This window comes from Zootoca vivipara, chromosome 1 (assembly GCF_963506605.1).
Source record: "Zootoca vivipara chromosome 1, rZooViv1.1, whole genome shotgun sequence".
Lineage (NCBI taxonomy): Eukaryota > Metazoa > Chordata > Lepidosauria > Squamata > Lacertidae > Zootoca > Zootoca vivipara.
Window position 1 is genome coordinate 91736927 of NC_083276.1, and position 26242 is coordinate 91763168.

General features: G+C 41.5%; 2 protein-coding genes across 5 annotated transcripts in view; both read right to left on the reverse strand.

Annotated features, from left to right (window-relative positions):
• HACD2 (3-hydroxyacyl-CoA dehydratase 2) overlaps positions 1-4192 on the reverse strand; it is a 28341-nt gene extending 24149 nt beyond the window's left edge. The window contains exons 1-2 of the mRNA XM_035129101.2: positions 3375-4192; positions 1055-1172 (exon numbers count right to left, since the gene is read on the reverse strand). Of these exons, the coding sequence (XP_034984992.1) occupies positions 1055-1172; positions 3375-3532 (276 nt within the window). The 5' untranslated portion in view covers positions 3533-4192. The remainder of the gene's footprint in view (positions 1-1054; positions 1173-3374) is intronic.
• Positions 4193-5497: 1305 nt separating this feature from the next.
• Positions 5498-26242, reverse strand: part of MYLK (myosin light chain kinase) — a 185879-nt gene continuing 165134 nt past the window's right edge. For all 4 annotated transcript variants that reach the window (XM_060275899.1, XM_035129122.2, XM_060275882.1 and 1 more), the window contains 11 exons: positions 24254-24556; positions 21671-21715; positions 21490-21583; positions 19339-19542; positions 18584-18801; positions 16814-16937; positions 14087-14239; positions 12380-12503; positions 11474-11603; positions 9284-9415; positions 5498-7779 (listed from right to left, as the gene is read on the reverse strand). In XM_060275899.1, coding sequence (XP_060131882.1) covers positions 7532-7779; positions 9284-9415; positions 11474-11603; positions 12380-12503; positions 14087-14239; positions 16814-16937; positions 18584-18801; positions 19339-19542; positions 21490-21583; positions 21671-21715; positions 24254-24556 — 1775 coding nt within the window. In that variant the 3' untranslated portion in view covers positions 5498-7531. The remainder of the gene's footprint in view (positions 7780-9283; positions 9416-11473; positions 11604-12379; positions 12504-14086; positions 14240-16813; positions 16938-18583; positions 18802-19338; positions 19543-21489; positions 21584-21670; positions 21716-24253; positions 24557-26242) is intronic.

Consider the following 26242-nt stretch of genomic DNA (forward strand, 5'->3'; position numbering starts at 1 on the left):
TCCCCACTAACCCCCCTGGCCTATCATTCACTATTCCAACACGCAGTGCAAAACGTCCAGATGAAAACCTGGCAAGCCAAAGACCTACACTTTCTAAAAGACTTCTACAAAAACAACAAACCCATACCAACCCAAGAAATACAAGACAAACTAAGGAATACCCAAATACCTTGACTAACACACCATCAACTTAACAATTTCACAAAAGGAATATTGATCTGGGGACAGGGAGACTCACACATTCTATACCTATACCATATGGCAGGGGTAGGCAACCTAAGGCCCAGAGACTAGATGCAGCCCAATCGCCTTCTCAATCCAGCCCGCAGACGGTCCGGGAATCAGCATATTTTTACATGAGTAGAATGTGTCCTTTTATTTAAAATGTATCTTTGGGTTATTTGTGGGGCATACACATTTGTTAACCCCCCCCAAAAAAAATTAGAGTCCGGTCCACCACATGGTCTGAGGGACGGTGGACCGCCCCACGGTTGAAAAAGGTTGCTGACCCCTGCCATATGGCATCCTTTTATTGATTTTGGTTCTATCGACTCATGGAACCTTATGGAGAGACATTTGTCTGCCTTTATTGGAATGTCTAAAACCACAACCATCAGCCACTATTTTTCTTTCTTTTCTGTAAAACTACAAAGCTCTCTTGGTGTTATAGTAAGGGGAACAAAGGCACTAGGCAATGGTCTCTAGTGTTGCAAAGTTCACCATTTATGTAAAGTAATTAAACCTATTTTTCAATTAAAATTATGCTATTTAAGAATGGTTTCAGAGGGGCAATCACCAGACAGCAGAACTTCAGAAAAATAAATTAACTTGAAAATAATAGTTTCACTGCATAATGACAAATTCTCTTTGATGCTATTGTTTTCATGTTTCAGATTTCACTTCTGATGTAATTAAGGATACCAATACTTACCAGTGGTCTATCTATCAAAAGGGATAGAATTCAATGCAGGAGCAAGTTAATGAATGAAATGTATAGGAAAAACAAAAAAATATTTCACTGCAATTAGAAGGGCACGTTCCCTGGTACACATACCTCAATCAAACCTCCAGTTTGGAAGAACTTCAAAGGTTTTTCTATTGAATAATAAAGATTGTGGTAGCTACCCTTGGTGAGGTATGCTCTGACTAAACCAACTGCTATAACAAGCCACCTAGAAGAAAAAAGGAGAGATAGCAAAATGCTTTGTTAATGCCTACTGAAAAACAACTTAGGATCTTCTGACTGAAAGCAGGAACTAGTGCCACTCTAGGTTTTTAATGGGCCTTTGGACAAGACACCTTCATTGGACGCCAGTTCCTCAGGGAGTCTATCCCCTCACTATCACTGCTGACAGTTGCTGAGGTTGCTCCTCTTCCTTAGCTTTGCTACACCTTGCAAAGAGACAGTGAATAATCAGGCAGTGGCAGCAACTCCTGTCCCACCTCTGCTGTTTGTTTACTCATCCCCTCTTTTTAAATTATGATATGCCCAGTGACTATGAATCAGATGTTAACGAACTCTGGTTTTAAGAGCAGAAAGGCATTCAGGCAGGTTAGTGCTAAACCTTTGCTATGGCTGTACTTTGCGTCCCTGAAACCTACACCTCATTGTCAATTTTCTCTCAGCTGGGCTGCTGCAGGCTACAGGTAGTGGCGGGCACTCACTTTATGTAGACCTTTGGGTAGACCTACATTTAATGAGTTGGCTGTGCTTTTTCACATCTAGTTACAGTCTAAGAACAGGAGATGAAATTCAAACAATGTAGTAACATTGCATTATCAGAAAAACAAAGTTTTTATTCTCCTCTTTACCAGTACCAAGCAATGGTTAAAAAGAAGCAGTTTATTTCTGGTGTAATTAGATGTACGTAAGTGTAATGATTAAAAATGATAGTGTTAGTTGCAAAATCAAATTAAGCAACCTTTTATGATGGATAGATATCAGAGGATGCTATCTTCAGCATTACTACATATTGTAAAACATTTCTTTTCCAAACTGCATATGTAGTTCTATTAGTTGATGTGCACAGTAAATATGCAGATATGCTTTTCACTGCAGCTTTTAAACAAACCTTTGCACTAAACAAGGGCAAGATATAACCTTGTCTTTCCAGGAGATGGCTATACATTTTGTTTGTACATGTACTCTGTTACTAAAGTAAAGTTGAAACAAAATAAAAATATTCCTTCCAGCAGCACCTTAAAGACCAACTAAGGTGCTGCTGGAAGGAATTTTTTTTTGTTTCGACTACGTCAGACCAACACAGCTATCTACCTGTTTTCAGTTGGTTTGGTCTTCAACACCTCTGCCGGATGTATGTATGTGAGTGGTGGATCTCATGGTGGAGGCAGGGTTTGTGGGTTGCTGTGCGATAGTCTGTCAAATGGAGGGTAATAGATCCCCTTCAGATCCCCCTGAGCCTCAGAGTCCCCCTGTTTTACAGGATCTCGTGGTGGAGGCGGGGTTTGTGGGTGTGGCACGTTGTTGTGGCTAATCCCTGTGACTGTCCCCATGTGTCCCGATCCATGATCTATTCTGTTTGCCCCCCCCCCCCCGTGACTGGGGTATCTCATGAAGTTTTGAAGGATGGTATTTATTTTTGTCTTGTGGTTATTTGGTGGGGGATTTTGGGGGGGGGGTAGTGGTGCTAAATTGTAAAGTAAAAACCCCTTGCTGTGCCCCCAAGAGCGTTGCTGTGGGTTATCCCCCCCCCCCGGCCTAGTGCTGCGGCCTGTGATCCATGTGCTTGTCCCCCCCCCCCGGGCCTAGTGGGGGCCTGGCACATAGCTGCCAAGTTATCCCTTTTTTAAAGGGATTTTCCCTTATGCTGAATAGGCTTCCTTGCGAGAAAAGGGAAAACTTGGCAGCTATGGCCTGGCAGGGGGCTAATAAAACAAAGGCCATGCTGCGATCCGGGCGCTCACTAATTGGTATTATTCCAATACCAGCCAAGAACGCTACAGAAGACCTGCCTTGTTCTGTCAGAGGCCAAGGTCAGCATTAGGCCAGCCCCATCTTTCCAACTATTTGCTGCAGACGAAGAAATGCTCCTGCTTCTCCTTGAAAGGGAACCCCATTATCTCCCACCCTCGTCACCGTAGGAGAGAAGGGAGCAAACAGCAAACGGGCTGAGGCGGGGGAAGCTTCCGTTAGCCTCTCAGCCGACACACACACACACACACACACACACACACACACACACACACACACACACACACACACACACACACACACACACACACGGGGAGCCGGAGGAGAAAGGCGAGGAGGGTCGGCTGGAGGGAAGGAGGCCTTCTCGGTTCCGTTCAGACGAAGGGGAAAGATCCTCTCTCTCTCTGTCACACCCACACCCACCGCACCGGCGCTCGCTCACCCGGCTGTCATGACCACGTTGTAAATGACCAGGTAGGCCGTGGCCAAGGCTCCAGGGCCTTTCCGCCGCCGGGAGCCCGCCTGATGCTGCTGCCCACTGACCCCGTAGCCATTATCCGCTCGACGGCCGCCGCCGCTGCCGCTACCGGATGCCGCCATTGCACTTTCTTTCTCTTCGGCGGCACTCTTTTTTCCCCGAGGGAGCAGGAACGACTGCGGCTTTGTCCCCACCCCCGCGTCTACTTCTACCTGGCAGCCGAAAAAGGCGGCGGCGGAAGAGAGCGGCGAGGAGCGGGGCTGGCCGGGCCTCTCCCTGCGGCTGACGCGCTCCGCCTACTCCGGGGCGGGTTTGGGGCCGCTGTCCCGCCTTCTACCTGGGCAGGGCGAAGCGACGGCATGGCCTGCAGGTCAGAGTCCAGAGCTGCGAGCGCCTGAGACGGGATGTTTTTGTTTTGTCTCTGTGGCGGAGAGCGGGGCTGGGGGCGTGTAGGAAACGAGCAAATGCGGCATAAACCTACCGTGGCATAAATTGTATTGCAATGGCGTGTACTGGTCAGGTTTGTATACCACTTGCATACCACTTGCGTTTGCTTTGCTATTGGGCCAGCTGTCTAAATCCCCAACGCTGTTAACAGAGTTAAGCCTATAAGCAGTTACCGGTATTTACAGGCACAGGTACAGTAGGTAGCCGTGTTGATCTGCCGTAGTCGAAACAAACAAACAAAAATCCCTCCAGTAGCACTTTAGAGACCAAGTAAGTTTATCATTGGTATAAGCTTTCGTGTGCCTGAACACTTCTTCAATACACTGAAACAGAAGTCACCAGACCCTTATATATAGTGAGAGGGTGGGGAGGGGTATGACTCAGAAGGGTGGTGGGAATGCAGGGCTGTCTTAAGCATATTGGGCGCCCTGGCGCGATGATCCCTCAGGCGCCCCCCGCCCCATTTCTGTGTGTGGCTGGGGGATGCCGCAGCGCGACGTCCCCCTGGCAGCCTGCGCCACCCAGCCTGGCCGTAGGGCCGGCCCTGTGGGAATGGGTGATTGGCTGCTAGGTGTGGTGAACCTGTGGATGACTGTTAATGACTGCAATTGGTCTTGCAGGAAAAGGCAAGGGGTGAGATGGCTAAAAATAAATACATATCTAAACCTTCCTACAATTTCCACACAAATTTCCAATACAAAAAATAAATTTTGTAATGTGTGAAACAGTCCTATGGGGAAATGGCACCATGTGCAACTTTATAGAAGCATTGAATTGTTGAGTTAGAAGGTACTCTGAGGGCCATCTAGTCCAACACCCTGTAATTAGGAATGTCAACTAAAGCATCTCATTAAAATTATTGTGACTATAAAAGTTGCTTCTATGGGAATTTCTTCTGGCATAAATAGATATTTTTAGTGCCCCTTTGGCGTTTCATATGAACTGTCTCACCTACGGGTGAAGGAGATGTGTTTAGACAGAAGAGGGTAGAGAGAGAGAAAAGCTTATTACACTTGCTTGACAAATGGGAAATATTATTAGTAAGTAGTATTTATGAATCCTTCTATTTGCCAGGAGGTGATGGGACCAAAAACCAAGATCATGGCCACTGGTCCCATCACCTCCTGGCAAGGCTGATCGCAGAAGAATTGATGCTTTTGAATTATGGTGCTGGAGGAGACTCTTGAGAGTCCCATGGACTGCAAGAAGATCAAACCTATCCATTCTGAAGGAAATCAGCCCCAAGTGCTCACTGGAAGGATAGATCCTGAAGCTGAGGCTCCAATACTTTGGCCACCTCATGAGAAGAGAATACTCCCTGGAAAAGACCCTGATGTTGGGAAAGATGGAGGGCACTAGAAGGGGACAACGGAGGACGAGATGGTTGGACAGTGTTCTCGAAGCTACAAACATCACATGAGTTTGACCAAACTGCGGGAGGCAGTGGAAGACAGGAGTGCCTGGCGTGCTATGGTCCATGGGGTCACGAAGAGTCGGCGACACTACTAAATGACTAAACAACAACAGGATTTATGAAAATTAGGTGATGTGTAATCAAGAGCAACAATCATAGAACATTGAAAACCATGTTGCAATAAAAGATCTGCTTATATGATTAAACAAATGAGCAAATAATAGCATGCTTTGTGGTATTTCTTTATTGAGAAATTGTGAGTAACTACAGCTGTAGTGTTCTCATATCTTGCAAATCTTTTGGTTTAAGAAATCATTGGCATATTTTTAATTATAGTATACAAAAAATACACCCCACTGTTTTCTTAACACATTGAAAACGTGACAAAATGCTCTTTATGCACTAAATATACTAAAAACCTTATAAGAATGTGTGGCAAACTGGCAATTATTGTGTTTACTATAACAAAAGTTATTTATCCATTCAAAAAGAAGACACACTGGTAACCTCCTCCTAGCAAGAAACAGCAAAAGCAGTTATAAAAACCCACAGCAATAGTGAGTGAGCCTCATATATAGAATGTTGCATTCCAACAGGCAGATGAGCAAATAATATAGAACACATAACATTAGGCAATATCAAACAAAAGATGATACCGTATACATCTGTATTAAAGTACACTTAATTTCTCCCCTCTGCATTAATAAGCTAAAGTAATCTTCATTATATACTTTTTTTTAGAAAAAAAGAAGTCACCGTTAACACTTAAAATGTTTGCATCTTACAAATAAAGTGAGAGAGGGAAAAGCCACACAACTGGAATAATGTGCTTACAGTGGACATATTGATTAAATGTAACTTTTCATGGCCTCTGGACTGCAACTAACTGTGAAAGAAAAGCAATGGCAGTAAATCTAAATGTGTTAATCAGTTTGAGGAAGAATCACATTTTATTATTGATTGTGCTGATTTTCAAAGTCATTGGCCTCACAGATACTGCTAAAACATGGCTTTGGAAGTTTGTTTCAAACCAGAGTTGCACCACACAGGCACACAATCACTGACTTTACACAACATACTACTTTGCAGCAGCACATATGCCTTTTCAATTCAATAAGCAAAGTTCTGTATCTTGGTTGCCCACACAATAATCTGCCATCAGGTAAGGTAACATAGGACTGTTTTTGGTTACCATTTCTGTTTGGCAGCTGTGGGGAGAAAGCCAGCCAATTACTGTATAACCTACAGGTAAGGTAGTCAAGAGAAGCTGTCACACCAATGCTTACACAACATTTTGGACAGTTTGTGGTTCAGTACCAAATCTTGAGTGTACCAGCTGTTATGGTTGGAGATCGCCATAAGCCAGCTTTTTCTTGTTCTTACTAATATGATGGTAACAACTGGCACGTCTGGAGAAAGAGTAACTGAGGAGAAGATCTACTGCTCAACTGGCAACAACAAATTATGGTGATGGAAAAATGTGCATTTACTGTTCAGAGGAGGAAAACTACACTACATTTAAGCTGAAATGCTTAGACTGAAGCTTAATTCATTCTCTTTATTCCAATGATAATTATTTTGCATAATTTTAGTTATTCTGAATTACAGTTACAAATGATAATGTTCAGAGGAAAAACTAATGAAGATACAGAAACTGAAATGCTGCTGTGGGGGAGTCTTCACTAATAAATATGCTGCAAACATGCTATGGGATGATGGCAAGTAACTGTGTTGTGTATATGCTTGACAAGTTGTTCTGTGCAGCTCTCGTTCTTTTAGTGGCTCTTTGGAGGTAAGCCTTCTGCTAGATTGTGCTCAGTGTTCTCAAAATACATTCATATAAGATCCACTGATGCTAGGAGACTTATGTGCAGACATGATTGGGAGGATTGGCTCTGAAGTATTCCAAGTTCTCCATAGCTGTTGTATTGGTTGATGGAACAATTAGCACAATTGTTCTGTCCCCCTCTCCTGATCAGCATGTTCAACAAATAAATTGTGGAATCTGGTTAAAATTGCAGATTAGCTTTTCATATGGCGTGTTGTTCACATTGATTGTTCACATTGGGCAATGCAATTGATGCCTTAACTTAAACTAAATTGAAGCTTGCGAATTCAAGTTAATGCCCATAAATAAAACAAACAGGTTATCAGCTGACTGTGCTGAAGAAACAGGAAAAATGACCTAAAGTTACACTGTGTAAGCCTTAAAATCAGTCTTTTACTGGGTAATTTTCCATATCTCTACCCCATTCTGATTTCATTCTTCTTCCTCCTCCTCCTCTTCTTCCCCTTCTTTCCCCATTGTTTCTACAATGAGTTCTGCAGTACAAGTTATTTCTCCAAGACTGTTAACTGCCTTGCAGGTATATTTGGCATCATCGTCCCCACAGACTTCAGAAATAGTCAAAGAGCAATTGCCATCCTCATCATAGTCTATCTGGAAGTGTCTGGACTCCTTGATAGATTGGTCATCTTTGTACCAAATCACCTCTGGATCAGGGTAACCTGTAAGGACAGCAAGTGCAACAAGTCAAGCAACTTAAAACTATTTTTGCATGCTTATCCTTAAAAGTCTGATTCATGTTAAGGGGCTGATACACTGTAATATTGGGAAGGGATGTGTGTGTACATGTGCATCCGTTAACATAATTTTGGTTGACACTAGGAACTGCTGCTTCTACTAATGTTGCTCACCAACCCCCCTACCCCCCTTGTCAACGGCCCATCCTGCCTTGGCTTTTCATCTATCTGGCTCTCTGCTTGCTCTCTGCGCTTTCTCAGCCAGGCTACCTGCTCAGACTGTGGGCTTCCCTTGCCCTGTTTTGTGCACATGTGAGCAAGCAAGAGGCAAGTTATGGCGGTGGCGGCAACAATTATGGCAATTATGGGGAACTTGGAAAGGCCTGCCTGGGCTACCTGCCTGCCCATTCGCTTCAACCTGCTGTTGGCATCCTGCAGCTTGCACCTTCTGGCGGTCACTCAAACTGCAGCACAACACACACACACACACACCAATAAGACGTGCCAAAGTGGCAGCTAGTTCTCTTTCCCTAGTACATGTCTATGTTTATACTCCCGTTTTGCAAATCACTTGGAGATAACAGTGAATTTGCAGCATACATGTCTGTCATGTGAAGTGAGACTCAAACTTTACACATTCAGCTAATCTCTTAAAACTTAATCATCATGGAGCAACGTAGGATTGTGTATTATGCCTCTGCACTTTGAAGCCATTTTTAGACACTCAAAAACTTGAGCATGATCATCAATCACAGCACATTCTGTGAGGGAGCTTGCCTTCTTTTCCACAACAGCTTTTCATTGCTGCTGCTGAGAGCGCTAGAAGGAAGACCACTCCCTGCTGCAAGGACCATATTCACCTGGCCTAGGGGGCAGGGCCCAGACTCACCCTGAACAGCTAAAAGAGGCTCCTGGGAGGCCAGAAGGATATTGCTAGAACAACTCTTGGGTTGGGGCAACTGGCAAAAATGGTTTAGAATGGTTTTAATTTTGGTTCCACTGTTTTGTTTTTGTTGGGTTGGGGTTGGCGGTTATTTTAATTTGGGTATCAATGTAAACTGATTTTTTTATGTTTATGTTTCTATTGATTTATTGGTTATAGTCTGTATAGGATATTCTGTTTTTTAATGTTGGATGTTTTATTGTGTTTTTATATATGCTGTAAGCTGCTCAGAGTGGCTGGGGAAACCCAGCCAGATGGGCAGGATAGAAATAATAATAATAATAATAATAATAATAATAATAATAATAATAATAGGTCCAATTGAAACTCTCTCAAATACACAGCCTGTGTCCTCTGTCTTTGGTAAGCTGGGCCTGTTTATTAATATGTGATTCCATGTAGTGGAGTATCAAGATGTACTTGAAGAGTAAAATAAAGTGGCTTATGGGTGGATAAAATACTAGTGTGAAAAATACTGATGAAGCAACACAGAGAAAGATGGTATGTGGATAGCAGAAAATAGTCATCCAAATTTATGATGAGTACCTTCAATTTTGCAGTCAAACCTAGCAGCACTGCCTTCCACAACTTCTATATCTTGAATTGTTTTAGAGAAATATGGCTTCACATGGGACCTTTCTTCATCAACTGCTTCCAGGAGAGCACTAGCAGCTTCATCTAGACAAAGTAAACAAAGATCCATTAAACTTATATGGAAATTTCTCTGGCAAAGGGTCTTTGTTTTAGTGGCCTAAACATCACCATCAAAGTCTTCCTTTACTTTCAGCAACAGTGCAGAAGTTCATGGAAGTCTGCTTTGTGTGCATACCATGATAGTCTTTAATGGTGGAGCTATTTTTCAGTAGCATAAGGACATAATTTAATTTGAGCAGCATTCTCACAGTTCAATCATAAACAAATTTACATGGAAAAAAGTGTGAGCTCCTTGGGACACCAGTAAATATTACCTAGTGCTTGCGCAAACAAAAATATTTTATTAGCATTAATGATGATCCATCATAGCAACTATTCTGTTAACTGTGTAGTGGTATCATGATGTCATATGGGGGATATCTTGAAATACTCAGTCTTAGCTTATGGCCTTTCAAGGGCAGTCACAGAATGGCTCACTACACAGTCATCCTTCCCCAACCTTCATAAGTTTTGGACTACAACTCTAATCATCCTTGACCATTGGCTATGCTGGCTGTGGCTTAAGGTAATTGCAATTTAAAACATGTACATCACATCACATTGTAAGTTGTTGAAACTATTTCAATGTGTTTTCAGAACACTGATATTAATAATAAGACTGCTGTTTAAGATTGTTTATTTTTGCTTATATGCCACATTGCTCTATGAGCATATGAGAGTTATTTTTAAAGGGCTCAATATCCATCTATATGTTCATTTATGAATTGTTTCCAATAAAACTACTTGAAGCAATTTATCAATAAAAACAAAAACAAACAATCTCATATATAAATTCCCAATCCAGTACAGACAGGGATAAAAAATTCCAATTAAAAAGCTCGTTGAAAAAGGAAGGTCTTCAATAGGCACCAAAAAGACAATAGAGCAAGTGTGTCTGATACGTATATGTACGACCTGAAGAGAAACCAGAGTATCTGATACGTATATGTGTCCCATCTGTACAGCACCTTGTCATGGCCATAACAGTCTACTAATGATCTTCCCTGTTGATCTTCCCAGTTACACCGAGATCTTAAATACCAATAAATCATACTCCCAGGAACATGTCCTAGTAATTTTTCATGTATTCAGGAAGGTCTGCATGGCAAATTGTGCTGAACATACAGTACTGTATATGGTTACAAAAGTTGGGCTCCACCCCAACTCTCTGCCGAGCGGTAGCAAAATTCCACAAGGTTCCAGGCACTCACCCAGGGTCTCTGTTCCTTTGAGAATCAAGATCTTACAGCCTGGTCATCTCAAGAGCGGTTTGTTTCCCACAGCAGTGCACTCGAGTCCAAGGCACCTGTCCTAATTCTACTGTTCCTAAAAACTAAGCCTCCTTTATTCATTTGCCTTCTAATGCTCTTTTGATGCTTTGAAGTACTAATGCTTATTCCCTCCCCTCACCTAACAAAGGAGTTCACCTGGTTTCATCAACACTTGTTGACTCATTAGGATTAAAGTAAGTCTTGTGGCGCTGTGGGTTTAACCACAGAGCCTAGGGCTTGCTGATCAGAAAGTTGGCAGTTCGAATCCCTGCAACGGGGTGAGCTCCTTTGTTCAGTCCCAGCTCCTGCCAACTTAGCAGTTCGAAAGCACGTCAAAGTACAAGTAGATAAATAGGTATCATTCCAAGCGTTTCCGTGCGCTGCTCTGGTTCACCAGAAGCGAGATGATCGCTGCAACCCCAGAGTTGGTCACGACTGGACCTAATGGTCAGGGGTCCCTTTACCTTTAAGTCTTCATGTACTAATTGCTGTTGCAACGTCCCACACACAGTCTTTACACAAACACTAATTAAAAGATTTCAAACTTACATAAATAATGTTGCTACACACATTAATAATTAGTGTTTTAATATATTCCAGTTACTAACGAATTCTAATTAAATCCTAAACAAAATATCACGCAATATCACATGCAATTTTGGGACCAAGGGCTGTACATATTGTTTACTATGGATTTATAACATCTGCTCGAATGTTGGAAGTCATATAGGACAAATAAGTATGTGTTCAGACCATATCAACATTTTCATACCTTCAGCTTCTGTCTTTTCTGCATTAACAGGACTGGTTGGTGAGCTTGAAGATGACTTCCTCCCACTCAGGCCAGATATCATTGCCATAGAGGATAGTCTTCCTATTGCACGAACCGCATTCCCTGTTTTCTGAAATTTAACCCAGAAATGCTTAGTGAATCCATTCTTGTGATTACTGATCCCCAAAATGTTTATAAACTACATAGTGTAGAAACCACACAATTATGTCAGGCCATTTGATGCTGCAAAAGCAGGTCCAGGAGATGGGGAACTATAAGTAGCAGGAGACACAGATACCTAAGCAAGGATTTCCACAGTCAATATTGGGCAGCTTGCAGAGTCAGGAAGCCAGAACATTTTTGAAGCAGCTGGAGTATTTAAAGTTTCCATTTAAGGAACGAGAACAGGAGGAGAAATATAAATGAACAGATATGAAGTCAACAGAAAAACCTCACAGAAAAACTTTTCACCCACATTTCTGAAGGGCATGAATATTGATCCCCACCTTCCCCGTCTTCTTTGCTGCGATTTCCAATAAAAATATTGAGCAGTTTTCAGTCTTCTTCAATTGCCCCAAAATGATGACTCGGAGAGAATTTTCCCATTATTATCTAAGGAGACCTTTCCCACAAGCTCTGCACAGGATATGCATTTGAAACCAAAACAGAAAGAGTAATCATCTCCTTTACTTAACTCAGTGATTAAAGGTATGTGCTTTGCAGGACATGGGTTAGGAAAAGGGTAACTTAAAATCTACTTCTCCCATCTTCCAACATGTTTCCTGCAAAATATGTATGTTCTTCATAACAAAAGGCCCTTTATTCCCACATCACTCCCCACATCACGAACTTTAGAAATGGAAAGTATGGGGGAACTGCAGCCCACTTTCCTGTCCACTATATTACCTGCCATTTCCTTCTAGCCATGTACTTTTTCATTCTATCTTTCGATAGTTTTTTGGCTTCCATGGTTTTGGTGTCTTTTTGCAGCCAAGGATGCTGAAGGCATTGGGAGCAATCTAACCGGTCCCTGTGAGTTTAGAGAAAAGAAAGTCAGGGTTGCAATGAACTTGCTATTGTATTAACATACAATTGAGCTCTCTCTATTTTTCCATGCACAGCGTGGATCATTCAATTATCTCCTATAAGTAGTTGCCTCTGAGTCCAAGCCCCTCCCTTCAGGGGAGTCCAAGGCCCTCTCGCTGGCTATGGAGAGGAGGCAGACGAAGATGAGTGGCTGCCACCACAAAGTGGACGTGCAACATCACTTGTGCATGCCTGCACGTGGTGGATGTGACATCACATTTAACCTGATTGATACCTGTAGGCTAAATTGTTTGTGTGGGGGAAACTACCAATACCAGCAGCATATAGCACTCTGCTAGTGAAATTCGCACTGGCTGCCAATCTGCCACTGGATACTTGCATATAATAAGGCCCCATACAGCTCAGAGCCAGGTTACTTGAGAGACCTTATACACACAGCAGATAGCTGCTCTCTGCAGAAGAGCTTCTCCTGAAAGTTCCAAAGATCACAGAAGCCCACACTGCAGTCACTCAGAGCAGGGCTTTCCGTGTGGATGCCCGTTCTGTGGCATAGCATTCCTGGTGAGATAAGACAGGCGCTCACTATCTGCACTTTCCAGAAACAGCTGAAAACGTTTCTGTTCCACAGGCTTTCCCAACTGGCATTTACCATGAGTGTCTACTTTGTATGGCTTTAGTCCTTAAATGTATTTGATAGTCTATTGTGTTTGCAGCTGTTTTTAATCACCTTTAGTGTAAACTGCTGTGAGATGGTTGTTTAGAAGGCAATTAATAAATCAATAATAAAAGAAAAGAAAGAGAAAAAGAAAAAGAAAGAAAGAAAGATACTCCCATTACACACTGGGATCAGCATTTTCTCGACCGAGTGGGCACATCCATCTAACAGTGTAACGAGTAAGTTGCACTAAAACCATCAAGAATAATTTGGGTATCATTCATACATGACCTAATGGTTGCCTTAAAATAATATGCACATAAACAGCACGCTTATTGAAATAGAAATTCTGATGAACTAGCAACTTGAACAGATGTATTGAATTACATACGCCTACATGTTCTTCTTTATTGACAGAGCAGCAATGCTCATTATATTGCATATAACACTCAGATAAACTCGATTATCTCTGTAAACTTTATATGCTAGAAAATTGTCAACATTACTATTTACAGGAGATCATTTAAAGTTACTCTAACTTTATATTTTAAAATGTGGTTTCACAGTAGCCATTCATATAGGATGAGTCATCTTCACCTATACTTTTGCACGATTTGGGGCTTGAATTTGCTTAAATATGAAAATGCCATACAGTTCCTTCCCCAAAAGTATATATGGGACATATTTTGCCTGTTGGATTACTAGTATATCAACTCTGGCAGGGACAAAGAGAAAAGACTGGACAGGCACTCAAGTGTAGTTTTTCCACAAATTTTGTCAACATTGATTCAATGATACAGATAGCAGAACTGTTATAATATTGAGGCTTCTATTCAATTATTCCCACAAGTTCATGAGAAGCAATCATGTCAACAAGCAACATGCAAGGCATTGCACATTAGGCATATTACTTCATATCTTTCTTTAGAAGGCTGCTGATAAAGTCCTTGGCATCATCTGAGATCTCATCAAAAGCTTCGTCATCAAAATCCCAGGTGGCTGAGGTAACATTGGCTAAAGTTTCATTGTCATTGTCTCCCATGAAAGGGGAAAGTCCACTGACCCTGAGGTTTAAAAGAACAAGGGCATTTCAAAATTATCGAAGTTTTGAGTTTAAAACCCTATGAGGAACACACATATTTATTACTTGCAAATCTATACATCCAACAATTGTATGTACACAGAGGTAAAGACAATGCTTCCAAAATTTCCCTGTAGCTAAGCTGCAGGGGGGGGGGAATCATAATGTGATGTATCTCTGCTAGTCAGTGCTGGGTTTGAAATGTGTCAACTGCTGAACAAAAATAATAATTCTATTTTTCACCCACTAGAGGGAACCAAAAAACTATGATGTTCTCTTTTTTAGTTGTAGATGCTTTCCCTCAACAGAAAGTACTTACTAAGAGTATACGCAAAAGCAATGTATGTCATTACTAGTGATGAAGGAGGAATTTATTTGCTCCAGACCAACCCATTGCAACATTCCCAAATTTGCTTAAAACTATCAGTTGGATTATGTACTTCTTCATATTTAGTACATACTATGGTTTTGGTTGCCAAAGGTTTGCAACAAAAACATGTATTTTATGTCAGAATTTTAGGGGGAAATTCATTGAAATGCATTGAGCAATGTGTATTTTACAGTAAATGCATACAACTTACATGTGGATTTTTCATGCTTTTTTTCTCTTATAAAGTATGCAAAGAATGGAACAGAATGGGCCTATGATTGAGCACCAGCAAAACTGACACAGAATAAAGGTAAAGGTAAAGGAGCCCTGGACAGTTAAGTCCAGTCAAAGGCGACTATGGGATGTGTTCTCGAAGCTACGAACATGAGTTTGACCAAACTGCGGGAGGCAGTGGAAGACAGGAGAGCCTGGCGTGCTATGGTCCATGGGGTCACGAAGAGTCGGACACGACTAAACGACTAAACAACAACAACAAAGGCGACTATGGGATGTGGTGCTCATCTCACTTTTCAGGTCGAGGGCATTTGTCCACAGACAGCTTTCCAGGTCATGTGGCCAGCATGACTAAACTGCTCAGAGTGCATGGATTAGACTTAAGGTGGCCCAACCATCCCTAGACATTCGTGTGGCAAGTCAATGCATAATCTGAGGATTAATGTTCATCCAGTATCAAAGCACATCAATGCTGATTCTGTCTTGTGATGATATAAACCTGACTGTCAACATTTAAGGTGGTTTCATATGCAATGGTGTGTTACGTTGGTCTCAGGAAAGATGCAGTCCAAAACTGGTTTAAAAATACTTCCAGGAAAAGCAATGTTCTGTTAGTATTTATTTCTCTAATTGGTAAGTGGAAGAACAAAAAGTGCATGAGGGGAGATTGCTGGAGCTTTTAATGAAGTTTATCCCTAAAACATTTCCATCTTTATCACAGATCTTCATGCCCCAGTGCTCTGATCTCAGTTTTAAATAATAGCCAAGTAAAGCAATAATGGAACAAAATTTTGACAAATTATGGAAACAATTTTCTTTCTGCAGTACTGAAGTCAAAGTGGCAAAGATGAGCTGTGTCTGCTTCAGAGAAGGTATTTGGGGTTGAAGCTATACAGTTACTATTACAACTAACACTGAGATGTTTACTGGAAAGATTTTTTCCAGCTACTGAGATCAGGCATCTTCTTGGCAAGGTAACCTTAGGCATAGTTAAGTTTATAGCAGCATCCAGGGCCAGAACAAAGCTATATTTCCCTTTAAAAATACTACGGTAAATCTGAATAAGCTACTCTAGCATTAGGATTGCAGCGTGGTGTTCAGCAACCCCAGAAAGATGTTTTTCACTGCGGCTGGCTGTTAACCAGAAGGTGGCAGGTTCAAGCCCACCCAGGGACAGCTGTGGACAGGATTCCTGCATTGCAGGGGGTTGGACTAGATGACTTTTGGGGTCCCTTCCAATTCTACAATTCTATGATTCACTGGCCTAAGGTTGGCTCTGCAGGTAAGCAGGAAACCAAGAGTGTGCATGGCAAGCCCAATACATTTTGCTGCTTGACACAATGGTCTCTTGATGTTTGTTTTTAATTTATTTTTTGCTTTTAACTGGTTTTTAACCTTTTATGACTTTCTTCTTTGGTTTTGTGTTTTTATATTATTGTAAAACTACTGTGATATATTTTTTACGATGCAGTGTTATACATACATTTGGTAAGATGAATCAGGAAAAGTACTTGTCTAAATGAGACTGGATGAAGTAATTTGGCTATTGGATTGCTAGGGATTTTTATTACTTTATTCTTTTATTATTACTATACAATATTTTAACAAAAATCTCACAGTGGTTAATTGCAGCTACCAGTAGCTGAATTCCAGGAAGCAACTATGGAATTCGTTAATGAACATATCTGTGGAATAAGTTGAAAAACCATTAGCGTAATTAAGAGAATATATAACATTCCCATAACATAGGTAGAGTATTAATACACCAATAAGTGACTCTGAAGAAAGAGCAAGGGTGGTGTGGGGAAAATACTCTAGAATCAAATAACTCTACTGGGAATGTCTGGCTCTGTTGCAGCATATAGGCATGGGAATACAATTAACAAACATAAGAGATAATTATCAGTGGGATTTGAGAAATGGTCAAGATTTGGCCCAGCAGCAAGTACTCACAAGATGTAGCAGATGACTCCTATGCTCCACATGTCTGTAGCATACCCAATAGGCTCATAGTTTATCACTTCTGGAGCCACAAACTCTGGTGTCCCAAAGAGGACTTTAAGAGAACCTGCACTTTCTGTGAAACAGGGAGAAAAAATTATATATATAGCATGGAAAAACTATACCTCCTACCTTTCAAAACTAGAAATACCAGACTTGAACATGTCCTATATCAGTCCAAGCAGCTGTTTGTGATCAAAGCAGCATTTAACCTCCTTCCAATAATGTTTGGAGATAAATTCAGGTGGAGAGACTGCAACTTGTCCAAGGCAACCCAGTGAGCTAGAAGGCCGAGTTGGGATATGAACTTAATTGCCCATGTCCAAACTCAATACATTGGGTTCTAACACCATTTTGCTCATCAATACTTTTAGGTGGGGAATGGGAGAAAACTGTTTTTCTAAGGAGGCAGTGGGGTTAAAATCCACGATTCCTACTACTATATAAATAATTTCGAATCCACTGAGGTGGAAAGTGAATGGACATAGCTGCTAATACAGGAACATGTGGTAGTGGTGTATGTAGGGCCACATGTGTTTTTCTTGAGTAAAGTCAAAACAAATGGGTCTTGTGGCCCTCATACCAAAAAGTATTCCAGTTTCTAATAAGGCTAAGGAGAACATTAATGGATTAGGCCAAATATTCACCTGGACCATCATCTTGCTTCTCACAATAACTAATCTGTGAACCGCCCTGAGACCTGCAGGTATAGGACAGTATACAAATTTAACAAATAAAAAAAAATAACAACCAGGAGAATTCCTCAAGCAGGAGGTATTCTGCTTCAGAATTCTGTGGACAGTGAAACAAAATCTGACACTTATTTATGCTGAACTGTTTTATTATGAGGGCCAGTGTACCACATTTTCTGCCCAGCACGAGATAGGCGATGTAAATTGTTCTAAACATACCAAAAAAGGTCAGGAAAAATATCTATATCTTTGGCATGTCCTGGCAAAACAGGACAACTAATTCTCTGCAGAAATTGACCACAAAAGGATCACTGGTCTTAACTCATTTAAATGACATCAAAGCATAGAAGCTTAGCTGCACTGGTTTCCCCCCTCCTTCTTTTAATTGGTGAAAATACAATGAAAAGGCACATAAAGCTTTAAAATAGAGAGCAAAGGCTCACAGGATTCTCTCAGTTATTGTCCCTATGGGATGTAAGAGGAGGGTAGGCTGGGAAATGTATAAAGGGGTTGGCCCAACAATTTTAATATTTAATAAAACTGTTCTGAGGCTGAAATACAGTGGCCGCAGAGCAGAAATACCGCATAATTTAGATTTCTAGTAATGGTGAATTCATATCACCGGACAAAACTTCAGTTGCCATTTTGCAGCAATTCCAGAAATAATTCCTTTATTTCTTTTTTTTCTGGATATTTGTCATACGAACCCACTTTCCTACTCAAGACTAGTCAGTAGACTCTGTTGAATGCTATAAGCAAGAACACCCACAGTGTGGACTAAGGCTTTCACATGGGCTCTTCCAACTTTTTGGAACCTCTGGGATACGATCACTGTGTGCCTGGGGAAAGGAAGCGTACATACGAAGTGCCCATCAATGCAGACTTGGCTCCAAGGCTGACTCAAACCATATGGAATTCGGGAAGATAAGTTCTGAATTAAATAAAACGCTTGGGTCTTGTGACATCTACGCACAATCAAATACCTATCAAATAGGTCATAGTTTAGTAAAACAGTTTCAATAGTTTTTACCTAGCCTTCGTGCAAGCCCAAAGTCAATCAGCTTGATTCTTGTACCAGTCTTGTTGACACACATAATATTTTCGGGCTTCAAATCCAAATGGACAATGCCCTGCTTATGAATATACTGTACTCCTTCTGAGATCTGTTTCATGTATTTAATGCACTCTCTCTCTGTTAGCTCAAAGTCCTCATCAATGATTCTCTCAAAGAGCTCGCCTCCAGAAACACTAAAATATAATTCAAAAGAGAAAGATTTTTAAATTAACATTATTGTTTGGTAAAATTCCATATGAAGACAGTTTGCACGTGGGTTATTCTGAAGGATGAAAATACAGTTGGTGGGGTATGAACCAGTAGAGTGGTTTAATGCAGAACCATTCATCTGTCCCCCAACATTCACCCAGTCTTCCCCCCTACTCTCAAACATCACATTATCAGGTCCTTATTCCAGAAGCCCAGTAAGATGTGAGGCAATCTACATTTTCTTGTAATTTCTCTTGCATCCCTCTGTGCACTAGAGCAAATAAGAAAAGGTGGCACAGGTACTTCACTAAGTATTCTTAGTGGTGGTTCTTAGCAAATTCAAGTTTATCTGATTTTTAAAGGGTATATCAGTGAAGAATGCAATATCTGACAAATGGGAAAACTGTGAAGAACAAAGGAAGAACTACTTGCGGATATGTTAAGAGAACTAGGAGGACTTTGTTAGATTTTTAAAAATAACATTGTTATGCGAAAGTAACAATAGTCTAATTTATACTCACAGTTCCAACACCATGACAATGTTTGCTTTCTCTTCGAAGGCATCTACACATTGAACGAGCTTTGGATGGTGCAAACAGTTCATAATGCTGATTTCTTGCCTTATGTTTTCTTTATCCTTAGCTGAATATGCTTTAAAAAACTTTCCTGCCCAAACTTTTCCAGTTTTCTTCTCAACAAGTCTGAAGACTTGTCCAAATTTTCCCCTGCAAAATACAGAGGAATCCACATTAAGCTATTTCAATGTCTGAGGGTCAGCACACAACACAGTCTGAAAACATTAGAACATGCTTTTTTGATGTCCTGGAATGATTAATGTGATCTTGAACTCAGAAGATAGGACTTGCTGTGTTTTAGACCAAATGCCCTGAGTCACACACAAACACATATTTTAGGGTGTATGGTGCAATACAGAGGAACATAGGAAGCTGCCTTATACAAAGCAGTGGTGGCTGATCCATTAGAACAAATTAGGACACTAAACTCAGTCTGCCCTCAGCCAGCCTGCTTTTTTTTACAACCTGTCCAGGGAGTGGCACTGCTTGTTAGTGCTACCCTTGTAAAACCTAGTGGGGAGAATGTTGCAGACAAACTTAGAAATAGTTGGCTCCACCTTTCTTTGGCTCTGGCTCCATGTTTGGGCTCCCTGCCTTCTGCACCACTAGCCCCAGTGAACATGAGTCACCACTGAGACTCCGTACTAGTAACTCTGCAGCTCTGTTATCTACTCTTGCAGCAGCTCAATAAGGTCCAGGCAAAGATCTTTCCAATCACCTGTTCCCTGCTCATTCTAACTGAAACACTAGGGACAGAATCTGGGACATTCAGCAAGCAAAGCATGTGGTCTCACACTGAGCAATGGTCCGTCCCCATATTAGCAAAACTAATTCTAATTCATATGTTGTTTTGATTCTGTGGGAAATCTATTTTATTTATTTACTTGCATTGGGGTAGGTCTGGAGAAAGCATTAGAACAAATGTGGGGAACCTTTGGCCTTCCATAAAACCTCCCCCCCATATGTTGCTGGACTATAACTCCCATCACCCCCTGGCTGTTGGTAATGTTTGCTGGAGCTGAAGGGAACTGTAGTTCAGCAACATATGGCGGGCCAAAGGTTTCCTGCACCTAGTTTATAAGGTGCTAAATGAGATACACCTGAGATCTCATTACTTTTAGAGACCACCTTCTCTTGTATGGACCTACCTATGCTCTTAGAAAGTCAACTGAGGTCCTGCTCTGTATCAAGTTAAGAGGATTGATATACTGGACAAAACTGTCACAAGTATTGTACCCCAGCTCTGAAGTTCCTTCATTTGGGCACTAACTATGGCTGTTCTGTGTCAGATGTGTATAGGGAAGTGGGCTAGTTTTTTCTTACAGTGTGTTTTATTTTAATGGGTTAGATCCAAAGTTGCACTTCTGCAAATGGAAGGGCCTTGGAAGGAGGCAATTTTCAGTGATTTACAGCTGGCCTTCACTGAGCAGCAGCATCATAACTCATACATTTTGGGAATTATAAGCACTAGCAGCAAGGAATATCTCCTAAAGGCAAGACAAAAGGCCAAATTGCGTAATCCAGGCATCCCCAAACTTTGTCCCTCCAGATGTTTTGGACTACAATTCCCATCATCCCTGACCACTGGTCCTGTTAGCTAGGGATCATGGGAGTTGTAGGCCAAAACATCTGGAGGGCTGCAGCTTGGGGGTGCCTGGCGTAATTTCTTGTAGTTATAACGAAACTGTAAAAATTGCACATTGCTGTTCAGTCAGACACAAATTAAATTGGTTTTATATATTTGTAAGCCTTGAGTACTCTCTTCAACACAGGGATTTTTGAAACCATTTAGGAACCATGAAAGAAAGGAAGAAACTCATTCACAAGGTTAGACTATAGAAGGAACCACCAGTGGTGGAACCAGGGAAAAAAACTGGGATGGGGTGGGGTTTAGAATAGCCAAATGGTATTTCTGGTGTGGGGGCATGGACAAGCTATGCCCCACGTGATACATTTCTCAGAAAGAAATCATGGTATGTTTCACATTAACACTCCGATCCTAAACGTATTTTCTCTGAAGCGCAGCCACATTGATTTTGACGGAAGTTAACTGTCAAGAAAACATGCTTAGAAGAAAATGCATATTGCTACACTTACGATCCCAGTCTTTCTTCAACATTGTAGGAGTCTGAAACTTTTTCTTCTGTATTGATAGCCACTGTCCGATAGTCAAATTCTGTTTCCTTCTCTTCTAGAAGTTGGCAGGGGGAAAAACACATCTGATTACAAGGAGGGCCACGCACTGCAAATGCAGTATGGTGAAAGAGCAATTTCTTACCATCATCTGATCCTTCAGCTTCTTCTTCTTCTTCTCCTTTGGGACCTATAACCAAATATAAATGTATATGTCTATAAAGGATGCCTTCTCATACCATCTTTATTCCTCCCTTTAAGGATTAAAAGTTGAATTCTGTATGTGCGTTCCTCGTCTCTTGACAAGGCTACAGGGATGACATCAGCAACTGGCATGCATGGGCAACTGCCAAGGCCCATTGTTGAATCATGTCCTGCTCCGTTAGTTTATTTAAATTTATTATAACTGTGTTTCCTTTCACGTATATGTACCACTGCAAAATACAGAATTAGGGAGGCTTAAATGGACATTCTTCCTCCAGTGAAAAGAGAGGGGCCATCACAGCATAGGGAAATGGGTATTGCCACCCAGCTGCCACTTTCCGGATTTTCTGCTCCATTCTCTCTTTGAGGGGAAATCTCTACTTATATTGAGTGCATATAAGAGAGGAGAATTCTGATGATCAGTATGATGTCCCTCCATTGAAATCCTCAACGAACAGAAGCTGGATAAATCCTATGTGCTTAGGAGCTGATGTTAATAATATCATACAGCTCTCAATGACTGCAATGTTATTTTATCCTATTATTTTACTCTAAAATAATATTATGAACTGTTTGTGGTTATGCCGAAGTAAATTAAACCTACAAAGTACTATATATAGAACATACTTAAAAACAGGAAGAGGGAATTGGAACACATAATCCATTCTTCATGGACTGAATGCAAAAAAACTGGGGGATGGGCCGTCACCTAACTCTCAACTATCTCTCTTTTTAAAATTGAAGCTTTTCCAATGCCATACATGGCTCTTACGAAAAACCCTATACATCAGTAGCAAGAAATTCACAAGACCCCTTTTAATTCCACTCTTGGAACATGTGGACGTCTGGGATATGACTTGTGCTATATTTGACCTTTCTTTTACAGAGATTGCCTTTAGGAATGGAAAACATTAGGACAAAATAATACATATAGTAACTTTCTCGCCTTCAGGGCCTTTCTGTATGAGGAAAGGACTTCCCCTCCCCACAATCTGGCATCTGTAGCAGCACCCTGCTTTCTTCCTCACATAATGGAGGCGTGTGAAGGAGGGGTGCAGTGGAAGAGAGACTTGTGGTTCATTTCCCCTCCTTTTTTAACTAGTCCAGCAATCTGTGCTCAGGAAGGCAAGAGCAAGAACCTCCAGGAAAGCAGTGGTGAACATAGCTGCCAAGTTTTCCCTTTTCTCGCGAGGAAGCCTATTCAGCATAAGGGAAAATCCCTGTAAAAAAGGGATAACTTGGCAGCTATGGTGGTGAATAGGAAGGCCTGTTAAAATGGCCTGTAGGACATAGTTGAAGGAAGCGGTAGCCCTACTAGTGTTAATCTACTTTGTTATTGTAAAGGGCAGCATGAGGACTGAATAAAACAACTCATACCATGCACACGGTACCCTTTCTTTCCCTCAAATAATTCTGGTCACTGTAGTTAACCCCTCGTAGAGTTACATTTCCCAGAAACTTTTAACAAACCAAAGAGTCCAGAATTCTTTGAGGCTTCAAATTTATTTTGAGGGTATAGTGTGCGCACAGCCTCTAGATTGGTAGCTATGTTAGCCTGTTGCAGTTGATTCTTTGCTATGATTTCTGGCACCTTAAATGCTATCATTTTATTGTACCACAAGCTTCTGGGCGCCAGAGACAATGATGAAATGGCCTAGAAAAGCTTGTGCCACAATGATTTTTAATGTGTGGCCAGTCAGCCTTAGAGCCCCATCTGCAAAAGGAGAAAATAATTCAGACTCACCTTTACATGATTGTTGTAAGGATAAAAGGGCACCAGAATTACAGAACGGCCTCACAAGAGAAACACACCTGGCTCAGTCACTATGCCCCCCACCCCAAGCTACATTGGGAGCTTGTGGCTGAGCTAGGATCTGAACCAGAAATTTCCAGGTCACAGTTCATGGTTCACCAACTCTTCTCTACTACACCACTACAGCAACAGTACGATGTGAGAAACTGGGATTCAATTAGAATACATAACTCCAAGACAACGGGTGGAATTCAATGTTGTGCTAAGCATTTCTGCTTGCCAGATGGAACTGTGTGCTGTTCTGAGGGTTTTCCTGACCCTCCCAAGCATATTTGGAGAGGGCATGTGGGGAAGGAGGGTGGGGGTAGAGGGAGGGGACGTCCTATTATACTAAAAAGACTTGTTGCACTGGCTTCCACTAGCGCAAGAACTGGTAAATCTGGCTTGCAAACTTTTTCCTCTTTTTGGTAAACAGTCTTTCCAAGCCACTGAAGCTGATTATGAAATATTCTCATACATATACATGCACACTCACTTTTTCATTTCTTTGAATCCTACATTTTATAAAGCCACCCAGATCTTCTAACCAACTGGACCATGGAGAGATGCAAGAGCATAAATACTCAATTTTCTTGTGTGTACTATCCAGTCTCGCACCCAGTCCCCAGATTAAGAAAAAAAGGTGATCTACACCTAAAAGCTGCCACAGTAAAAACCAAATGGCATATACATTCATATTTAAACATTAACTTCAAGTGACAACAAACTTACCTTCTTGCTTGTCTCCCACTTTTACTAGCTCAGATTCATGACTTGGCTCACTTATCCCATACACGTTAGCAGCTCGCACCCTGAATTTGTACTCCCGGTCAGCCAGCAGGTCCTGGACGTTATAAGAAGTGCTGCGGCATGTAGTGAGATCTGTCCATTTCTTGTCCACTGTATTCCAGATTTCCACAGTGTAGGACTGTACTGCGCTTCCACCATCATATGAAGAACCGTACCATGAGAGGGTGAGGGAAGAACTCCTTATGTCTGAAGCACAAGGCGTTCCTGCTGGAGGATCAGGTTTATCTACAGATAAGGGGGGGGGAGACACATAAAAATGTGTTATATGCCAACAAATACATCCTCCTATTTCTCTCTCTTACAGACAGGCACTGACTCCACAAGTGGACTCTGAGAACTCCTGATTACCCTCAAGAGTGCAGTCTGTGCTTCACAGGCTCTATGTGAGAGATGGGAAAGCTGTGGCCCTCCAAATGTTGAACTCTGATTCCCACAAGCCACAGTCAACATGGGAGGCGTGCTCCCCTACCAACAATCTGGAGGACCACCGCTTCCTCACCCCTGCTTTGTACACATCTTGCAACCATCATATAGTGCAACAAACACCAGGGTATAGTATGGGTTAAGAATTTATAGCTGGACCTGAAAATTATAGCCTTGTAAGCCTAATCCTTCGTTGTTGTTGTTTAGTCGTGTCCGACTCTTCGTGACCCCCATGGACCATAGCACGCCAGGCACTCCTGTCCTGCACCGCCTCCCACAGTTTGGTCAAACTCATATTCGTAGCTTCAAGAACACTGTCCAACCATCTCGTCCTCTGTCGTCCCCTTCTCCTAGTGCCCTCAATCTTTCCCAACATCAGGGTCTTTTCCAAGGATTCTTCTCTTCCCATGAGGTGGCCAAATCCTTCACTCATCACTAATTTGAACCATGGATCCAACAGCACTATTTGCTACCTGGCACTTCTTGTTGGTTATCCTGGTTTAGAAGGCAGCAAGAGCCAGTAGCAGAAAGTGGTTTGTCTTCCTGGTTAAAAAACTCTTACTGCTATAGGGCTAGCATGCTACATTAATTATATACGCTGCATACAGAGATCATGTTGCACTATGTTGCTTTAAGTCTGGCTTTTCTAGCCTAGCCAGTGCCAACTTCTAGGTGCAGAGATTTAAGATTGCTAGGCAAAGGCTTTTCCCCACAGCAGACCATACAGGCAACAATGAATATGTTAGCTAAACAGAGTTGTTGTTGCTATACAAAGGTCTCACCCCAACACCAGGAGCCAACATTGTACAACAGAGCTGAAATAATGCCAGCATTAAGTTTTTAGGAGCCCAGGTTCTCAGACAGCTAAGGTCTTGGAACAATAGTCTACTCTTTGATGATTACTGTAATTCATAACTCACCTCACTGAAACACATTTAATAAGTTTAATGGGAATACTCTAGAATAATTCACTTATAGATTGTCTTGTTTCTCCTGAGGTACAAAAAGGTATAGTCAGTTGGCTTTTCTCTAAACCAGACTTTGCCTACCTGGTGCCCTTCAACTTCATACATTTCCCATCAGCCCCAATCAGCACATCTCGAGGGCACCGAGTTGGTGAATTCGAAACTAATTCTAACATTACATATGGATGTTATATGCCTCAGAAAAATCTTTTCTCAGAACTAATCTTAAAAAAATAAGGGTCAGAATCTACTGTTTGCCACACAGTCCATTGAGTTCAATGAAATAAACCATTTATGACTGAACCAAAGGGACAACAATAATTATGAAGTTGAAAGACAAAGTAAAAACAGTGAGGAAAGGTAAAAGGAGAGAATATAGACAGTAACTCTGAAGGGGGATAAAAACTGAACACTGAAGTAGTAGACAGATGCACACTGGAAAGGAATGAGGCAAACACAGGAAAAATAATTTAAGATTGGGACATATCCATTAGTCAAGTATGTGAGCAGTAATGATCACCCA